At 47.1% G+C, this 14,827-nt stretch overlaps 1 protein-coding gene across 2 annotated transcripts in view; it reads left to right on the forward strand.

Moving 5' to 3' along the window:
• Positions 1-14,827, forward strand: part of HDGFL2 (HDGF like 2) — a 47,553-nt gene that overhangs the window by 22,443 nt on the left and 10,283 nt on the right. The window contains exons 5-11 of one of the 2 annotated variants that reach the window (XM_058163611.1): positions 1,350-1,466; positions 6,364-6,435; positions 7,920-8,091; positions 8,863-8,941; positions 9,128-9,407; positions 10,322-10,413; positions 14,147-14,214. In XM_058163611.1, the coding sequence (XP_058019594.1) occupies positions 1,350-1,466; positions 6,364-6,435; positions 7,920-8,091; positions 8,863-8,941; positions 9,128-9,407; positions 10,322-10,413; positions 14,147-14,214 (880 nt within the window). The remainder of the gene's footprint in view (positions 1-1,349; positions 1,467-6,363; positions 6,436-7,919; positions 8,092-8,862; positions 8,942-9,127; positions 9,408-10,321; positions 10,414-14,146; positions 14,215-14,827) is intronic. The other variant, XM_058163612.1, reaches the window with a different exon arrangement.

A 14,827-nucleotide genomic window follows, 5' to 3' on the forward strand; every position in this document is an offset into this window, starting at 1 on the left:
AAAGAGTGGGGGCCCCCACAGAGAAGGATCTTCCCCCTGGGGGCCGCCAGCCGACATTGTCTGGCGGACGGCACCCTGAGAAGCCCCTCTCTGTGCGAGCGTACGGGTCGGTGGGAGGCATGAGGTAACAGCAGGCGGTCCCGTAAGTACCCAGGCCCCAAGCCATGGAGCGCTTTAAAGGTGGTAACCAAAACCTTGAAATGCACCCGAAAGGCAACAGGAAGCCAGTGCAGTCTGCGCAGGAGAGGTGTCACATGGGAGCTACGCGTGACTCCCTCTATCACCCGCGCAGCTGCATTCTGGACCAACTGAAGCCTCCGAGTGCATCTCAAGGGGAGCCCCATGTAGAGAGCATTGCAATAATCCAGGATTTAGGAACACAATTGACTCCAAAATTTGTTATTTTATGTAATGCAAATGTACGCTAAGAGAGAAATTTGTTAAGCGAGTTTTGCCCCATTTTGCGACCTCTCTTGCCACAGCTGTTAAGTGAATCACGGCAGTTTTTAAATTACTAACATGCTCATTAAGTGACTCTGGTTTCCCCATTGACTTTGCTGGTCAGAAGGCTGCAAAAAGGGATCACGTGACCCAGAGACTCTGCGGCCCGTCATAAAAATGAATCCGTTGTTAAGCATCCGAATGTGTAAATCACGGGGATGCTGCAATGGTCGTAAGTGTGAAAACCGGTCATAAGTCACTTTTTTCAGTGCCATTGTAAGTTTGAATGTTGACTAAATGAACTGTTGTTAAATCGAGGATTACCTGTATAAGTGTGTGTGTGTATTTTGAGAGCAAACTTCAGAATTTCATTTTTTAATGTGCGCCACTCATCATTGTCCTCTTTTAACGACCCCATAATCCTTTGCGGGGTGGAGTCTTGGGCAACAGAATGGAGCGGAGTGTTTCCTGGCCAGATGCCCTTCCTGTTGCCAATGCGGAGTTTTGTTCAGCAGATATATTCTCATCGTGCCCAGAGAGAGAAATATCTGCCTCTACCCTAGGATCGAACTCACAGCCTCCTGATTGTTGAGGCAAGAGCTCCACCTCTAGGCCACCGTGCCGCTCTTTAATATGCGCCAGAAAAAAGTGACAATAAAGGTTATCTAAAGCAGGGGTCTCCAACCTTGGTCCCTTTAAGACTTGTGGACTTCAACTCCCAGAGTTCCTCAGCCAGCTTTGCTGGCTGAGGGACTCTAGGAATTGAAGTCCACAAGTCTTAAAGGGACCAAGGTTGGAGACCCCCGATCTAAAGAAATAAAGAAAGGAGATAAATAAATAAAGGAGATAGATAAATCAGGCCATCTCTGATGCACCGTCTGATTTTTATTCCCTCCCTCCTGTTCTAGATGCCGGGAGCGAAACGACCCAGGAAATCTTCGAGTGACCTTGAGCAAGCCAGCGGCTCTCCTTCGGAGGAGGAGAACTCGGAAAGCTCTTCTGAATCCGAGAAGTACAGTGACCAGGTCGGGTTTGTGTGGGTAGAGCCTTCGCTTGTGACCCATGGAGTTATTTTAGGGAAGGAGTTGCAGTAGCAAGGGCACTGAGATACTTAGATACCGCTTCATAGCACTTCACGGCCCTCTCTAAGGGATTTACAGAGTCAGCCTATTGTCCCCCCAACAATCTGGGTCCTTGTTTAACCGACCTCTAAAAAGGATGGAGGGCTGAGTCAAGCTTGAGCCCGTCAGGATCGAACTCCTGGCAGTGGGCTGAGTTTGCCTGCAATACTGCATTCTAACTGCTGCAAGGGGGGGACATATATTTTAAAATTAAATAGAGTATTTGTGTGTGTGTATATAGAGAGAAAGACAGATAGAGATGATATAGACAGACAGACAGGATGGTGTTGTGTCTGCGCCCCCCAAGCTGGGCCCTCTGCCAGAAAATGACTCAGAAAGTGAGGGGGAAAGGCCATCAGGACTTACCTCTGGAGCACCGGCTTCCCTGTCTCAGCTCCAGGAGCCAGAGGCAGGCCAGATGGAGGAGATAACGAGGCCTCCGTCCCCTGACTCTTCCCCCCCGCCATACCTCCAGACCCGGCTGATGGCAATCAGGCCTGGCTGGATCCCAGGTTTCGGAGATACGAGAGGCGGCTACAACAAAGGAAGGGGTGGGGCAGGCCTAGAGTCACGGAGCCACACCCCACAGAGTATAAAAGCAGCCCTGGCTGCTCTTCTGCTCCGTGATGAGCAAAAATTGAGCTGAACTATTTGACTCATGGAGAAGTGAGCTGAACATTCGGCCTGGATTGCTGACTTCCTGGTTGCCTGGCAATCCCAAGATAAGGGAGACTTTGGCAGGCAGCTGCAGATTCCCTGCCAGGACTGATAGCAGCTGTGAACTCAATTACTGGCTCGTTTAGCCAGCTCGCGTGGCTGAGGCCGGGAGGGGACAGAACAGATAGATCAGATCAGATCAGATAAGATAAGATAAGATAGGCAGACAGACAGACATGGTAGATGGGTAAGTAGGTAGATAGGCAGGCAGGCAGGCAGGATGGATGGATGGATGGATGGATGGATGATAGAGAGATACAGATGATAGATATAGATGATAGATAGATATAGAAGATAGATAGATAGATAGATAGATAGATAGATAGATAGATAGATAGATAGATAGATAGATAGATAGATAGGATAGACAGACAGAAATGATAGATAGACAGGATGGATGATAGAGATAGATACAGATGATAAATAGATATAGATGATAGATAGATATAGATGATAGATGGATATAGATGATAGATATAGATGATAGATAGATAGATAAGATAGACATGATGGATGGATGGATGATAGGTTGAGAGAGAGAGAGAGAGAGAAAGAGAGAGAGAAGGAAATAGCATTTAGACTTATATACCGCTTCTACAGTGCTTTTACAGCCCTCTCTAAGTGGTTTACAGAGTCAGCCCATGGTCCCCAACAATCTGGGTCCTCATTTTACCCACCTCAGAAGGACAGAAGGCTGAGTCAACCATGATCCGGTGAGACTCGAACTGCTGGCAGTCAGCAGAATTAGCCTGCAATACCGCATTCTAACCACATCACCACCACAACCATAATATAAGTGGGAGCTGTTGTATTCCTCTCCCCTCCCCCACCAGATTTGAAACATGTTTTTTCTCTCTCTCACATAAAAGTCATTCTACTCTTAAAGAGAAATTCCCAGACAGTGAGAACAATTGAAATCAGCGGAACAGCTTGCCACCAGAAGTTGTGGGTGTTCCCATCCCTGGAGAAACCAAACTGGAGAAATTTGGGGGAGAAACCCCTGCAGTTGGTTTCTGTGGCAAGAGTTGGATACGTTCCAACGAGACTCTTAATGTTTTGTTTTATTTTTATTTTGACTGATGTTACTCATTTGGATGAGTAACGGAACATTTCTGATTAACAAACTTTGGTCCAGTTGCCAGGATTTAAGCTTTTTGAGATCTCCATCCTTGGAGCCTTTTATTATTATTTTTTTTAATTTTATTTTAAAAAGTTTTATTTTAACATTCTTATCCAATAACATATCCAATAACATATTTAATGTACCATCATATACAATTAATCGGACCTGCCCGGTCACCACCCCCTTCCTTTAACTCTCTTCCCTTCTCTACCTTCTTCTACTTTCCACAACCATCCTCCCCTTCTCTTATCTACATCCTCTCCTCCTTCCTCCCTACTCCTTTCTTCTCCCTCTTCTATCCCTCTTCCTTCCTTTCCTCTTCCTCTTCTTCTCTTTCCTACCTCCTTCTCTCTTCTACTTCCTTCCTTCCCATCATTCTGAAGTGGTAGCCAGGCAGCTCCGATCTTACATTAATTATACATCTTCAATCATCTTTGTACATTAACTATCAATCCATTTTCTACCCCCTCCCCCTCCCTTCCCCTTCCTCCCCCCACCCCCCGCGACTTCCGAGAACCGAATACAGGGTATAAAACTAACGACAACATCCTTGGAGCCTTTTAAAGAAGAGGATAAGCAACCGTTTTTTCTGAAATGGCATAAGGCAGCGGTGTCAAACTCAAGGCCCGCGGGCAGGACCTGGCCCGTGAGGGTGCTTAAATCCGCCCCACGGATCAGGGTTGGAAATATCAAAGGACCAGCCTGCAGTTCATCTGCCAGCTGAAATGGGCTGCATGGCTCCTCCCCTTTGTGGCCATTTTTCGGCCTCCTGCAGCACTCTGCTGGCCAAAAACGGGCCGTGTGGAGGCCTCCGGGCAGCCCATTTTTGGCCTGCAAAGTATTGTGGGAGGCCGAAAATGGGCCACGGGGGGTGGGGGGGACCTCGGGAGGCCTCCGTGCAGCCTGTTTTTGGCCGGCGGAGTGCTGCCAGAAGCCGGGGAGGGCAAAATTGAGCCCTGGCAGAGGCAACATAGTTCTTGACTTAACAACCATTCACTTAGTGACCATTCAAACTTACAACGGCCCTAAAAAATGTGACCTATAACCCAAAGTGACCTATAACCCAATGGGGGGAAAGCCAGATTCCCTTATTTATTTATTTGCATTTATATCCCACCCTTCTCCGAAGACTCAGGGCAGCTTACACTATGTTAAGCAATAGTCTTCATCCATTTGTATATTATATACAAAGTCAACTTATTGCCCCCAACAATCTGGGTCCTCATTTTACCTACCTTATAAAGGATGGAAGGCTGAGTCAACCTTAAATCAGTGATAGTCAACCTGGTCCCTACTGCCCACTAGTGGGCGTTCCAGCTTTCATGGTGGGCGGTAGGGGGTTTTGTCCGATACTGAAGTACATTCCTTTTTTAAAATTTAATTGACTTTTTAAAAAAAAATTCATAGCATTGTTTAAAAACATTTTCATTAGGTTTTCATAAAAATTCCCCGTGACAATTTAAATTTCTGAAAATATACTATTTGTATCGCCCGCGCATAAGTTTAGTTCACGTTACGTAAGGGAAACTAAATGGCGCTAGAGTGCGACCGCAAACAAAAGAGCCTTGTCCCAGAATAGCTCGCGCATCTCCCCCCACACCACCCAGCTGTAACAAACAAGCAGAGCTGGTAGCTGGTGCTCCCCCCAAACCCAACCCACGATACGCGAGAGGCATGCACAGACGACGATACACGGCGTATTACTGTGGAACCGGTGGGCGGTTAGAAAATTTTACTACTAACAGAGATACAAAAGTGGGCGGTAGGTATAAAAAGGTTGACTACCCCTGGCTTAAATGATCTCACGATTCGGCAATTGCAGTGAGTTGCTTAACAACCAATGGACCACTTGCATGCTTGAAAGAGGGAAGGAACTCAAAATGAAGGAGAGGGAAGATATTGAGTGTTAAGGATAGTCTTATCTCACAACTGATGTTGTGGGTTATTGAGCATAGTACCCTGTTGAGATTACGCACAAAAGCGACTGAGAATGATTGTGGATAATAACAGTTAACATACAAGCAAACTGGCTTTTGATAATATTTTACTTTTAGGGAAAAAGGAAAATTATAGTCCAAAAAACAATCCAAGTCATACACATATAAAGTGAGACAAAAATCAGGGATATTTTTCAAATATAGAGTCTTCTTACCAGTTGTAGAAAAATACAATAAAACAGATCTTCTTTAGTTTCATTCAGGAACAAAGTTCAATAAAAAAAAATAGTCAATAAATATTAGAGAAGCAATAAATAGCCATGATCATGCGTAGAGATGAAATAAAAAGTTACAGCATATCAGCAGGTAAAATAATGTAGTATCCACACAAACCATAATTCAGCTTTCTTTAAGTACATTGGCTACAGAGCTCAACCAATCAGGATGCATGATGAGGCAACACAGTTTTTTAAAGCTACATAATACTTTTAGCTACAAACACACAATGTTGGTTTATATATTTCCTGACCAACCAGTTGGACGATAACAATTTCCTAACACTGAGTACTAACGAATATGGAATGGATGGTATTCCTGGCTGGAGAGTAAAGCATAAAACTTAAGGGAGAATTTTGTCATGAGACTGAATTCTGAATAGAGGTTAAGATCATTTATATAAGAATGTTGGTTTATAGAGATACTTAGAAGTAGAATCTGTATATAGAGGTTGAATAGGATAAGAGATACCGATGTAGGAAAAGCTGTTACGAGTAATGTAATTTTGATGTGTTTGTCTTTGTGTGTTTTATATATATATATATTTTGTTTTTGTGTATTGTGCTTTTTTTTGTATTGGGTATTTTAATTTTTGGAAATTCAATAAATATTATTTTTTTAAAAAAAGAAAAAAAGAAAGAGGGAACGAACTCTCCCTATGCCCATCCTTTAATGTTGGGGTGGGAGGAGGTGGAAATATTTTGGAACTGTGGGGGCTTCAATGTCAATTCCGCGTCTCCCGATGTAGGACTTCACTCCAGAGAAAAAAACGCCTGCGAGGGCTGCACGACGGGCACCTGCCGGAGGGTGGAAGAAAAAGGTAAGACGATTTTCCAAACTCTTCCTTAGGAAAAAAACTGATCAATTTTGTCTCTGGAAATCCAGGGTCGATTTAGAATCGGTGACTTTATAAACCAACTAGCTCAGAGGTCGGCAACCTTAAACACTCATAAAGAGCCACAAAGGTCCTTACCGGAAACCCGCCGTTCGATTCTGGAGCCAACCATAGAGTCTCCTCCTAGCACAGCATCCTTTTTCCTCTATCAGTCATAACCAAAAGCCCTATCAATTGTGGAGCTGACCAGAAAACCCGCCCCTTGCCATAGAGTCTTCTCCTAGCACGCCCTGCTCCCCCCCCCCAACCAACCGGAAGCTCCTCTCAAATTTTTGGTGCCAACCGGCGACAGATAGCCGCAGCAGAGGGATGAAAGAGCCACATGCGATTCCAGAGCCACATGCGGCTCCAGAGCCACATCCGGCTCCAGAGCCACATGCGGCTCCAGAGCCACAGGTTGCTGACCTCTGAACTAGCTGATAACCCGGTGTTGCCCGGGTATTTATTTATCCCAATCCTGTATTTAGACAGGAAGAGCAACTTCACCCTGAGCCCTGATTCTGGCGAGAACTAAATTAGTTAAAAATGTTTTGCCCCCAGAAGCGTCAAGTAAAATGATACTTGTGGTTTTGTTAGCTGATCCATGATCATCTGGTACGCTTTTTTTCTGATCTTGATTTAGAAGTGGCTTCTTGTCCGCGATATATGCACTAAGCTGTTTAACGTTGTATTTCTTTTCTCGTATGTAATCTGTGTGAAGTACATTGTGTCGGTCTCGTAGTGGTGCAGGCAGGCTGAGTTGCAGTAATATTTTATTGATCGTGGCCATACATTTGTCTTCAAGAATAATCAAAGCCTTGTTGAAAATCTCCGGACCAAACGTAATTTCTAATGTTGGATTTCCCCCCACCCCCCCTTCTCCATAGTGTGGCGATGGGAGGTGCCATTCTGGGTTATTATAGTCTCTAGCTCTATGGTCTGGGTTGAAAAAATTCTGAGGATCTGCCTCCCTGGTGACGTTCCCCAGCTTTTTTCAACTCAGCCTCAGCTATGGTCGTTTAATTTTTAGCTCCAGAGCAGTGGAGTACTGTGAAGCTGTTACCATGGCAACTCCACTGTGCTGCACGGTAGAAGCCATTATAAGGCAGTACAGTAGAAGCCATTTTAAGGCAGTACAGTAGAAGCCACTTTAAGGCAGTACAGTAGAAGCCATTTTAAGGCACAACAGGCTGTATCTGAAAAGCACCCGAGGGGTGTTAACTCCTTGAAGGGCTATTGCCTGGACTTTTCGGTGGGTGAGTGCAATTAATTCACAAGAGGTAAATAAAGGTTAGATTAATTGGAGTTGATGAATTAGAGTTCCTGTTCAGCAGAGAGATGCCACCCACTTCTCAGGTTTGGGTTTTGTCAGGAAGATCATTTTGCAAGGCGGAAGGTCCTCTGGCGGGCTCAGGCTTCTTTTCTATTAGCAGAAAATTGAATCGGCCTCCGACTCCGAGAGCAAAGCAGACTCCGAGGAGGGAGAGGAGGAGGAGGAGGAGGACAATGACCGCGAGGGCAGCCGGCCGCTCACTCCCAAGTCCGATTCTGACTCCAACTCTGATGAATCCATCAAGAAGCCCCCCCGAGGCAGGAAGCCTGGTAAGTAGCCCAGGTAGCTGCCAGAGCTGGGCTGATCGTGGGTAGTTTTTATCTTGGGCAATGGAGCATCTTCCTTCCTTCCTTCCTTCCTTCCTTCCTTCCTTCCTTCCTTCCTTCCTTCCTTCCTTCCTTCCTTCCTTCCTTCCTGTCCTGTCCCTTTCTGCCATTCTCCTTCCTTTCTTCCTTCACTTCTTTCCTTCCTTCCTTCCTCCTCCTTCCTTTCTTCCTTCACTTTTTTCCTTCCTCCCTTCCTCCCTCCCTCCTCCCTTCCTTCCTGTCTCTTTCTGCCATCCACCTTCCTTCCTTCCTTCCTCATCCTTCCTTTCTTCCTCCTTCCTTTCTTCCTTCACTTTTTCCTTCCTTCTTTCCTTCCTTCACTTTTTCTTTCCTTCATCCCTGCCTTTCTTATTCCTTCACTTTTTCCCCTCGCTCCCTATTTCTTCCCTTCTCCCTCCTTTCTTCCCTTCTCCTCCTCCCTCCCTTCTTCTTTCTCCTTCCTTACTTCCTCCCTCCATCTCCCCTTCCTTCCCTCCATCCTTCCATCCTCCCCTTCTTCCTTCCCCCTTCCTTCACTTTCTTCCATTCTTCCTTCCACCCCTCCTTTCCTCCTCCCTCCGTCCCTCCTTCTCTTTCTTCCTTTCTCCTCCCTCCCTCGTGTGAAGTCTCTCCAGACTCGCATCCTACTTTGCCTGGGGGCTGGGGGTGCCTGGATTCAGAAGGGCTGTCCTTCAAGATGCCTCTTTCCAAACTAACCATCTCCCTCCTTCCCAGCTGCCGAAAAGCCTCCCCCCAAGCCCCGGGGCCGGAAACCAAAAGTTGAGAGGCTTCCCAGCAGTTCCAGCAGCGACAGGTAAGAGACGGAGACTTTGCTTCCCCGCCCCCGCCCCTCCTCCCCCCCGACTGTCCAGGAGCTCCATTAGGACAGCACCTTCGGGGGGGGGCACGACCTGAGCTTCCGTGCAAACAAACAGTTGAGACTCCCCCCGTGCCTTGGACTTTCCCTCCTGTTTTTCCTCTTCTGCCCCCTCCCCCGCAGCGACAGCGACGTGGACCGCATCAGCGAGTGGAAGCGGCGGGACGAGGAGCGCCGGCGAGAACTGGAGGAGAAGCGGAAGCGCGAGCAGGAGCAGGAGCTGCGCCGGTTGCGGGAACAGGAGCGGGAGGAGAAGGAGCGGAAACGGGAGAAAGCCGAGAAGGGGGCGGAGGCAGAGGCCGCGGAGAGCGACAGCAGCGCGGACAGCGAAGCCCCCAGGAGGAGCAAGAAGGGGCAGCCCAAGGCAGCCCCCTCTTCCTCGGACTCGGAGGCAGAGAAAGAAGTGAGCTTGAAGGGTCTGGGAGGGGACGGTCTCCAGGGTCCTTAGCCAGAGCTTCAGTTCTGTAGCCGCTACAGCACAAAAAAGGGTCTGGCATGTGGTTGTATTTTGAGGGCCAGTCGTATGTTTTAGCATCACATTAAGGAGGAAAACTGTCTGGGTGACTTTTGGCCTATCACCAGGAGACAGGGAATTCTAGTTCTACCTTAGGCATTTAAAAAAAGCCCGCTGGGTGAGTTTGGGCCAATCACTAGGAGCCTGAGAGTTCTAGTCGCGCCTTAGGAATGAAATCTGTCTGGGTGGCTTTGGACCAATCACTAGGAGCCTGAGAATTCTAGTCCCACCTTAGGAATGAAAACTGTCTGGGTGACTTTGGACCAATCACTAGGAGCCTGATAGTTCTAGTCCCGCCTTAGGCATGAAAACTGTCAGGGTGACTTTGGACCAATCACTAGGAACCTGAGAGTTCTAGTCCCGCCTTAGGCATGAAAGCCATCTGGGTGACCTTTGTTAAGTGAGTTTGCTCCGTTTTACTACCTTTTCTTGCCACAGTTATTCGGTGAATCACTGCAGTTGTTAAGTGACTCACACAGTGGTTAAGTGAATCCAGATCCCCCCCCCATGGCCTTTGCTCCTCGTGAGGTCGCAAAAGGAGACCAGCTTTCTATGCAACCCGTCGTGCATATGAACCGGTTGCCAAGCGTCCGAATTTTGATCACGTGACCATTGCAAACGGTCGCAAGTGTGAAAATCGGTCCTAAGTCCCTTGAACTGTTGGAACTGTTGTCGGTCGAGGACTGCCGGTGTCTCAGCCCCTGAGAATTTTGGATCAAGTTCAGCTGTCTCTCCTCTAAAGGCTGGAATGGTGGTGTTGTTTTTTGTGACCGCATCTTTTCTCTTCTCTCCCCCCCCCCCAGGTGAAAAAGAAAAAGCAGCTGTCCGCAGACCATGCGAAGAAATTGAGCCAAAAGGAGAAACGAGGCCAAGGAGATGAGAAAACCCGGAACAGGTGAGGCCCCACGCAGGTTTACTTAACTCTCGACACATCTATGGAAAGTTTCGGTTATCCAGGTCGTGGTTATCCCAAAGGTGTTTTTTTTTTTTTCCAAGAGGCAACTGGACTTTCTGGTTTTCCTTTTGAAGAGGTTTCGCTTCTCATCCGAGAAGCTTCTTCAGTTCCGATTGGATGGTGGGGAAGGGAAGGATTGATACTCCTTTGCAGACAGCTAGTCATTTGCATCCTTTGAGAGAATCATTAAGGCCACCTGGAAGTTTCTCTTGTGTCCTCAGGGTCACCCTGAGTGGTGCAAATGGGTGTGGAATGCTCCCGGTTCGGACCGGATCACCCAATCTTCAGCCGAAAAAAATGCTTTTAAAAGTAAAAAAAAGTGAGTGAAGTTAGGAATTGCTATGTATTAGAGTTTAAGAAAGAAGGGAATTGATAGTGTGATGGTGTGAAATGGAATATGTTTTATGTTATATTTTAGATTATGTTTGTTAGTTACAATACCCTGTATTCTGTTCTGGGAAGTCTCGGGGGGGGGAAATGGGGGGGAGGGGAAGATTATAAATTGATTGATTGCCATTGTACAGGAATAATGGTAGAATTAAACAAGTTGGAATGGTGTAAAGTCGGGACTGCTCGGTAACCACTCCCGAAGGGAAAGGGTAAGGAAAGAGGAGTAAAGAAGGAAGAAAGTAGGTAGGCAGGTAGGTAGGAAAGAAGGGAGGGAGAAGAAAGGATCGGAGGAGAAGGAGGAGGAGAAGATAGAGGGTTAGAAAAGATGGTAGTGAGAAGTGGGAAAGAGGCGGGGAAGTAGGAAAGCGAGGAGAAGGATGGTGGGGAAAGTCAAAGAAGGATGAGAAGGGTACAAAGGATTAAGGGAGGGAGTGGCGGTCGAGCAGCCCTGATTGAGTATAATTTGAGTATAGGATCGATTGCTGGATAAGTGATTGTATTGTACACTGGTCAAATTGTGGGAATTATTATGGAAAATAAAAAATTTTGCCCTGGGGGGAAAAAAAAGCCTCTGATGATTGTGTGGCTCAGCTGGGATTGTCAGCGGCTTCGGTAGAAAAAAATGCTTTTAAAAGGCTCTGACGATCCCAGCTGAGTTGCCTGATCATCAGAGGGTTGTTTTTTTTTCTTTTAAAGGCAAAAAAAAATGCTTTTAAAAGAAAACAAAAACCTGTTGTGACTCCGGCTCCCGAGCCTGGCTTCCTGGAGGAGGATGACTCGGAGAGTGAGGGGGAGGAGCCGACAAGGCCTCCCTCTCCAGGTCCCTCCTTTCTGGCAACGTCTCAGGCCATGAAGAAGGCGGGTCGGAGCCCCCACCGACAGAGGGGGAGGAGGATCAATCCTGGATTGATCCCAGACAGCGTAGGATGTAGAAGCGTGCGCAGCAAAGGAAGAGGTGTGGCAGGCCCAGAGCGTGCTGAGTCACTGAACCACACCCCACAGGGGATAAAAGCGGGTGGAGTTGCTCCTTAGCCCCTGTGATGGACAAAAACTACGAAGCGTGAACTTCGGATCGGTTGTTTTTGAGTTAAGGCCTGGACTGTGTGAAGGAATTATTCTGTGAACTCTTGGGTGCCCCGGCAACGGCTTCTGACATGTGGCCTCCCCGTCTCTGCCAAGTGATAAGCAACTTGGCAGGCCTTTGAACTGCAGCTGCCAAGTCTTTTATCCACAAAAAGAACTTCAGGTCGGTTGTAAATTAAATGACTGTTAGACGCTGGCTCATGTGTTTTTTTATTTGTGAGGTGGGAGGGGAAGATTATAAATTGATTGATTGCCATTGTACAGGAATAATGGTAGAATTAAACAAGTTGGAATGGTGTAAAGTTGGGACCACTCGGTAACCACTCCCGAAGGGAAAGGGTAAGGAAAGAGGAGTAAAGAAGGAAGAAAGTAGGTAGGCAGGTAGGAAAGAAGGGAGGGAGAAGAAAGGATAGGAGGAGGAGAAGGAGGAGAAGATAGAGGATTAGAAAGGATGGTAGTGAGAAGTGGGAAAGAGGAGGGGAAGTAGGAAAGTGAGGAGAAGGATGGTGGGGAAAGTCAAAGAAGGATGAGAAGGGTAGAAAGGATTAAGGGAGGGAGTGGCGGTCAAGCAGCCCTGATTGAGTATAATTTGAGTATAGGATCGATTGTTGGATAACTGATTGTATTGTACACTGGTCAAATTGTGGGAATTATTATGGAAAAATAAAAAATTTTGCCCTGGGGGGAAAAAAAAGCCTCTGATGATTGTGTGGCTCAGCTGGGATTGTCAGCGGCTTCAGTAGAAAAAAATGCTTTTAAAAGGCTCTGACGATCCCAGCTGAGTTGCCTGATCATCAGAGGGTTGTTTTTTTTTCTTTTAAAGGCAAAAAAAAATGCTTTTAAAAGAAAACAAAAACCTGTTGTGACTCCGGCTCCCGAGCCTGGCTTCCTGGAGGAGGATGACTCGGAGAGTGAGGGGGAGGAGCCGACAAGGCCTCCCTCTCCAGGTCCCTCCTTTCTGGCAACGTCTCAGGCCATGAAGAAGGCGTGTCGGAGCCCCCACCGACAGAGGGGGAGGAGGATCAATCCTGGATTGATCCCAGACAGCGTAGGATGTAGAAGCGTGCGCAGCAAAGGAAGAGGTGTGGCAGGCCCAGAGCGTGCTGAGTCACTGAACCACACCCCACAGGGGATAAAAGCGGGTGGAGTTGCTCCTTAGCCCCTGTGATGGACAAAAACTACGAAGCGTGAACTTCGGATCGGTTGTTTTTGAGTTAAGGCCTGGACTGTGTGAAGGAATTATTCTGTGAACTCTTGGGTGCCCCGGCAACGGCTTCTGACATGTGGACTCCCGTCTCTGCCAAGTGATAAGCAACTTGGCAGGCCTTTGAACTGCAGCTGCCAAGTCTTTTATCCACAAAAAGAACTTCAGGTCGGTTGTAAATTAAATGACTGTTAGACGCTGGCTCATGTGTTTTTTTATTTGTGAGGTGGGGAGGGGGACAGAACAAAACCTCTGACGATCAGGCAACTCAGCTGGGATCGTCGGAGCCTTTTAAAAGCATTTTTTCTACAACCTCTTCGGCCAAAGAGGTTGTAGAAAAATGCTTTTAAAAGTTATATAAAAAAAAAAGTTGGCCACGCCCACCCAGTCACATTACACACACCCCCAGCAAGCCACGCCCACAGAACCGGTAGTAACAAATTTTACATTTCACCCCTAGTGTGGAGCCTTCTTGGAACTACTGAAAAGGACTCTGTTGTAGACTGGAGATAAATGATGTCGTATCCCTTCCCCTCTGCCGAGAGAAGGCTCTTCAATTTTGACAGGTGGCCTCAAGGATTCTCTCAAAGGACGCAAATGACCAGCTTTGTCTGCAAGGAATATCAATCCTTCCGTTTCCCTCCATCCAGCCAGAGCTGAAGAAGCTTCTGGGATGAGAAGCGAAACGTCTTCAAAATAAAAACAAGAAAGTCCAGTTGCCTCTTGAAAAAAAGCACTTTTGGGACAACCATGACCTGGAGGATCTCCGTAGACTTCGAAACTGGCATCCGCTGAAAGTTTTTTGTTTTAAGCCGCTCCTCTAAATGTGTCCAGTGAGCTCCCTGAATCCAGTCCGTCGTCTGTCTTGAATGCTCCTTGCAATTTGGGGCACCTGACTGATCCTTCTGAGCAGAGCTGGGCAGGGAAGGCCGGAGCAAATCTAGGATATTTTCATATTTCTCCTTTTTACTGCTTTTTTCCCCCCTCTCTCTGTAGGTCTCTGAAATCCGAACGGGGCAGGAAGAGGTCCGACCTGCCAGAAAGAAAAGTGGAGAAGAAAAAAGGTAAATAAAAAGAAAAAAGAAAGAAAAGAGCATGAAGGGACGGGGGTGGCCGAGGGCCTTGAGTATCATGGCATAGGGCCGGGTTACTTACGGGACCGTCTGCTGCCACCGATTGCCTCCCACTGACCCGTGCGCTCTCACAGGGAGGGACTCCTCAGGGTGCCGTCAGCCAGGCAGTGCCGACTGGCGACACCCAGGGGAAGGGCCTTTTCTGTGGGGGCTCCCACCCTCTGGAACGAACTTCCCCCAGGACTTCGCCAACTTCCTGACCTTCGAACCTTCCGCCGCGAGCTTAAGACACATCTCTTTATTTGCGCAGGACTGGACTAGAATTTTTGAATTTTTAAATTTTGAATTTGGTTTTAATGGGGTTTTATTATTTGTATTTCTATTTTAAATATTCGGCCTTATTTAATAAGTTTTTTAATTGTTGTTTTATCCTGTATTTATATGTATGTTTTATTCTGGCTGGAAACCGCCCTGAGTCCCTAGGGAGATAGGGCGGTATAAAAATGCGAAAAATAAATAAATAAATAAATCATTTACTTGGGAGGTGGGGTGCATGTTGGAGGTCATAGAGATGATGGCGGCCTAGCATCCATGTCGACCGAGG

This window comes from Ahaetulla prasina, chromosome 1 (assembly GCF_028640845.1).
Source record: "Ahaetulla prasina isolate Xishuangbanna chromosome 1, ASM2864084v1, whole genome shotgun sequence".
In the NCBI taxonomy this organism is placed as follows: Eukaryota; Metazoa; Chordata; class Lepidosauria; order Squamata; family Colubridae; genus Ahaetulla; species Ahaetulla prasina.